General features: G+C 37.5%; 1 protein-coding gene across 1 annotated transcript in view; it reads left to right on the top strand.

Moving 5' to 3' along the window:
* C9 (complement C9) overlaps nt 1–5188 on the top strand; it is a 76965-nt gene that overhangs the window by 23843 nt on the left and 47934 nt on the right. The window contains exon 6 of the mRNA XM_007951590.1: nt 224–402. Within this exon, the coding sequence (XP_007949781.1) occupies nt 224–402 (179 nt within the window). The remainder of the gene's footprint in view (nt 1–223; nt 403–5188) is intronic.

The following is a 5188-nucleotide window of genomic DNA, read 5'->3' as shown; positions in this document are numbered from 1 at the left end:
ATTCTTACATTGGCTAGTTATGTATGACCATCAGGCTCTGAGGTGGTAAAAATTGCCCCTACCCATTTGGTGTGAAAAATTGTATAAACAATGTTTAAAATTAAAATTCAATAACTACGTTAGACTAAGCTTTACTATAGGGGCTCAACAAAAGTTTATCAAACATCATCTTGATGACTGACCACACAATTATAAATGCTTCACTTATGTTTCCTTTTCTCAGTAAACATCACTCAGGATAACCTCATAGATGATGTTTTTTCATTCATAAGAGGAGGAAACAAAAATTATGTGCTTGAACTGAAAGAAAAGCTTCTCAGAGGAGCCAAGACGATTGATGTGACTGACTTTGTAAATTGGGCCAGTTCCTTAAGTGACGCTCCGGTGCTCATAAGCCAAAAAGTAAGGAATGTTTACTTCCAAAGGGCAGATTATGTCATTTTCTTATAAAATGTCACAGTTGGTTCAAATGAAGAATTAACTTCATCGGGAGGAGATGGGGTAGCATTCAGATGCACTCTCATCTCACACCTGGAAAGCAGGGTGGTGTAAAGAAAAATGGGTGGAGTGTGGTGTTGACCCAACCTGAGTTCCTGTCCCTCACTAAATTGTGACGTTCTCTGACTTCTTCAACATCTGATTCTCTGGGCCCCAGTATTTATTCTGAGGGCTTGGTAAGATTGCTTCTATAGAGCCTAGAGTATGGACTGGCACAGAATCAGTACTCAGAATTGTGAGTTCCTTTCCACCTGCCCTTGGTTCTCCCTTCCCTTCTACATGTGGCATTCTGCTACCTCTTCGTATACAGGAGAATCTTGTTATGAAGGAACACTATGCAAAAGAAGGAGTTATGGGTGGCACAAATGGTTAAGTACTCCACTAATAATCGAAAAGTTTGAGGTTCTAGTCCATGCTGGCACTTCTTAACAAAGTCCCAATCCACTTCAGAAAGCTCAGAGCCACTGAAAACCCTATGGAATGCAGTTCTATACTGAAACAGATGGGGTCACCATGGATTGGGATCAACTATGTAGCAACTGGTATATCTGTTACACAAAGGAAGTCCATAAGGTCTCTAGGAAATCCATAGGGTCCCTAAGAAAATAAAACTTAGGGGTGAGCAAATCACATGGTCAGGATAGTCCTTTGCTATATCTTGATTATAAGTCTTCAGCTTTAAATCCTTTGGCTATTCACACTGTAGTACTTATTCTAGGAACTCTGGTGGTGTAGTGCCTAAGGCATTTGACTGCTAACCAGAAGTCTGGCAGTTCAAACCAGCCATTCCTCAGAAGAAAGACTGGGATACTGCCTCAGAAACCCAAGGAGGGGTCGCTATTTGTTGGATCCGACCTGATGGCAGTGAGGTTGGGTTTTTTTTGTTTGTTTGTTTTAGTGCTTATTCTTAGTGGAGAAACTGCATTGTAATTGTAAAGATATAAATGTCGATGCTACTTAGCCCCATTTTCTCTCCCCCAGCTAAAAAGGGAATGTTTTTCTTTATTCTTTATTCCTTCTTTTATTCCTGATATACCAAACCAAACCCACTACCATCAAATCAATTCCTACTCAAAAGAACTCTATAGGACAGAGGCGAACTGCCACATAGGGTATCCAAGGCTACAAATCTTTATGGAAGCAGATTGCCTCATCTTTCTCCTGTGGAGCAGATGGTGGGTTCAAACCACAGACCTATTGGTTAGCAGCCGAATGCTTTAATGACTGCGCCACCAGAGCGAGCTCCTTTATGTTGCTGTTGCTTGTTGCCTGTGGGTTGGTTCCTATACACAATAGAGGAAACAGAAGGCCTGCACCATCCTCACAATCATCGCCGTGCTTGAGCCGATCAAGGCAGCTGCCGTGTCAATCCACCTTGTTGAGGGTCTTCCCTTTTTTCACTGACCCTCTGCTTTACCAAACATTATATCCTTCTCCAGGCACTGCTCCCTTCCAACATGACCAAAGTAGGAGAGACAAATTGTGGCCATTTTTGCTTCTAAGGAGCGTTGGGGCCACACTTCTCCCAATACAGATTTGTTTATTCTTGTAGCAGTCAATGGTATGTTCAGTAGTTTCAACCAACACCAAAATTCAAATGTATCAATTCCTTTTCAATCTTTTTTTTCACTGACCAACTTTCATATGCATATGAGGTGATTGAAAAGACCATGAATTGGGTGAGATACACTTTATTCTTGAACGTGACATCTTTGCTCCTTAACACTTTAAAGGGGTCTTTTGCAGCAGATTTGCTGCAATATGTTGTTTGATTTCCTGTCTGCTGCATCCATGGGTGTTGATTGTGGATCCAAGTAATATGAAATCCTTGACAACTTCAGTCTTTTCTCCATTTATCATGATGTTGCTTAGTGGTCTACTTGAGAGGATTTTTGCTTTCTTTATTATGAAATATAATCCATACTGAAGACTGTAGCCTTTGGTTGTCATCAGTAAGTGTTTCAAGATGTCTTCACTTTCAGCAAGCAAGGTTGTGTTGTCTGCATGCTGTTAATGAGTCTTCCTCCAATCCTGATGCCACATTCTTCTTCATGTAGTCCAGCTTCTCAGATTATTTGCTCAGCATACAGATTGAATAAGTATGGTGAAAGGATACACCCAATACACACCTTTCCTGATTTTAAACCACATTGTGTCCCCTTGTTCTGTCTGAACGACAGCCTTGTGGTTTATGTACAATTTTCTCATGAACACAGTTAAGTGTTCTAGAATTCCCATTCTTTGCAATGTTATCCACAATTGGTTATAATCTACAAAGTCAAATGCCCTTGTATAGTCAGTAAAACACAGGTAAACATCTTTCTGGTATTCTTTGCTTTCAGCCAAGATCCATCTGACATCAGCAATGATATCCCTTGTTCTACGTCTGCTTCTGAATCTGGCTTGAATTTATGGCAGTTCCCTGTAAAGACGCTGCTACCACTATTTTTGAAATATCCTCAGCAAAAAATTTATTTGTATGTGATATTAATGTTGTTGTTGTTGTTGTTGTTATGTGCCGTCGAGTTGGACCCGACTCATAGCAACCCCTCCTTGGGTTTCCAAAGCAGTATCACTATGGAAGTAGATTGCCCCATCTTCCTTCCGAGGAGTGGCAATAATTTCTGCATTCTGTTGGATTGCCTTTCTTTAGAACAGGCACAAATATAGATGTGCCCCAGTTGTTTGGCCAGCTAACTATCTTCCAAATTTCCTAGCATGAACAAGTGAGTGCCTCCAGCACTGCATCTATTTGTTGAAACATTTCTGTAGGTATTCCATCAATTCCTGGAGCTTTGTTTTTCATAAGTTCCTTAAGTGTACCTTGGAATTCTTCTTTCAATACTATTAATTCTTAATCATATACTACCCCCTGAAATGGTTGAAAATTGACTAATTCTTTTTGGTATGTGACTGTGTTTATTCCTTCCATCGTCTTTCGATGCAAAATATGCACTGTTCAATATTTTGTCTATAGAATCCTACATATTGTAACTCTAGGCTTAATTTTTTTTCTTCAATTCTTTCAACTTGAGAAATGTTGAGTGTGTTCTTCCCTTTTGGTTTTTGAACTCCAGGTCTTTACACATTTCATTAAAATACTTTACTTTGTCTTCTCAAGTTGCCCTTTGAAATCATCTGTTCAAATCTTTCACTTCATCATGTCTTCCATCAACTTTAGCTATTCTCCATTTTCAAGAGCAAGTTTCAGAGTCTCTTCTGACATCCATTTTGATCTTTTCTATTTTTCATGTCTTTTTAATGAACTTTTGCTTTCTTCACGTATGTTGAAGTCTTTGATGTTGTCACACAACTCATCTGGTCTTCAGTCATTGAAGTTCAATGCATCATATCTACTCTTCAGATTGTTTCTAAATTCAGGTAGGATATGCTCTCCAAATTCTTGATCTCATGGACATAAACTTGCACAAGATCAATTGATAGTCTGTTCCACAGTTGATCCCTGGCCTTCTTCTGACTGATGATATTGAGCTTCTCCATTGTCTCTTTCCACAGATGTAGTGGATTTGATTTCTGTGTATTCCATGTGGTGAGGTCCACTGTTTTGTTGCCATTTATGTTGTTGAAAAGAATATATTTGCCATAAATAAGCTATTGGTCTTGCAAAATTCTATCATGTGATTTCTGGCATCATTTCTATCACCAAGGCCACATTTTCCAACTATTGATGCTTTCTTATTTCCAACTTTTGAATTCCAATCACTGGTAATTATCAATGTCTCTTTATTGCATGTTTGGTCAATTTCCAACTGCAGAAGTTGGTAAAAATCTTCAATTTCTTAATATTTGTCTTTAGAGGTTGGTGCATATATTTTAATAATAATAGGATTAACTGGACATCCTTGTAAATGTATGGATATTATCCTACCACTGACAGCAGAGTACTTTACTTTAGATCTTGATGTTCTTTTTGATGATGAATATATCATTCCTCTTCAATTTATAATTCCTGGAATGTAGACCATGTAATAGTCTGATTCCAAATGGCCAGCATTGGTTCATTTGTTTTATAGTTAAAAAAAAATATTTCCACTTCACTTTCTAACTTTTAATTTTCCCTGTATTTTTCATAATTTTCTTAGCCAGGCTAAATTTCTCTCTGTGCTCCCTACTTCAGTTTAACTTGAATTATAGACAGGTTGTCTCTTGTGATAATACTAGTTATTGTAGATTTTTTTTTTCTTAATTCTATTTTGTATTTAAAGAATGAGTAAAGCCTCCAGTATTCTGTCAAAACTCAGAAACTTTAAATCATCTTACCCTTATGTTATAGAAATATAGCTATTCATAAATCTATAAACTTATCTATGAAACTAAAAATTTTGTCCAAAAGTAAGAAAAAGAGGAAGGAAATAACTGGCTACATTAGCAAGTTCATATATGAAATTAAAATCCAAAACCATCCCTTTATTTTATTAAATTTAAATCTTACTTTAGATTCATTGTCTTCAACTCAGTGAAGTAAATCAGTGTAGGAATATCTTAACTAAGGAAAGCATCAGTGACTGAGGTGGTTATTCCCATTCAGATGGAACCTAAAGTAACCTATCTTAGATGTATAGAGGAAATGCAACTGTTCTGAACTGTATGGCTGCTAGATTGTTCTCTGAGGAGATCTTAATAGTCTAGCATATAGAGAAATTTTTTAGTCAGAAATAAATCTTCAGCA

This window comes from Orycteropus afer, unplaced genomic scaffold, assembly GCF_000298275.1.
Source record: "Orycteropus afer afer isolate SDZICR_OR568_19922 unplaced genomic scaffold, OryAfe1.0 scaffold00300, whole genome shotgun sequence".
Taxonomy (NCBI): domain Eukaryota; kingdom Metazoa; phylum Chordata; class Mammalia; order Tubulidentata; family Orycteropodidae; genus Orycteropus; species Orycteropus afer.
This window is presented reverse-complemented; position numbering and strand designations above follow the sequence as displayed.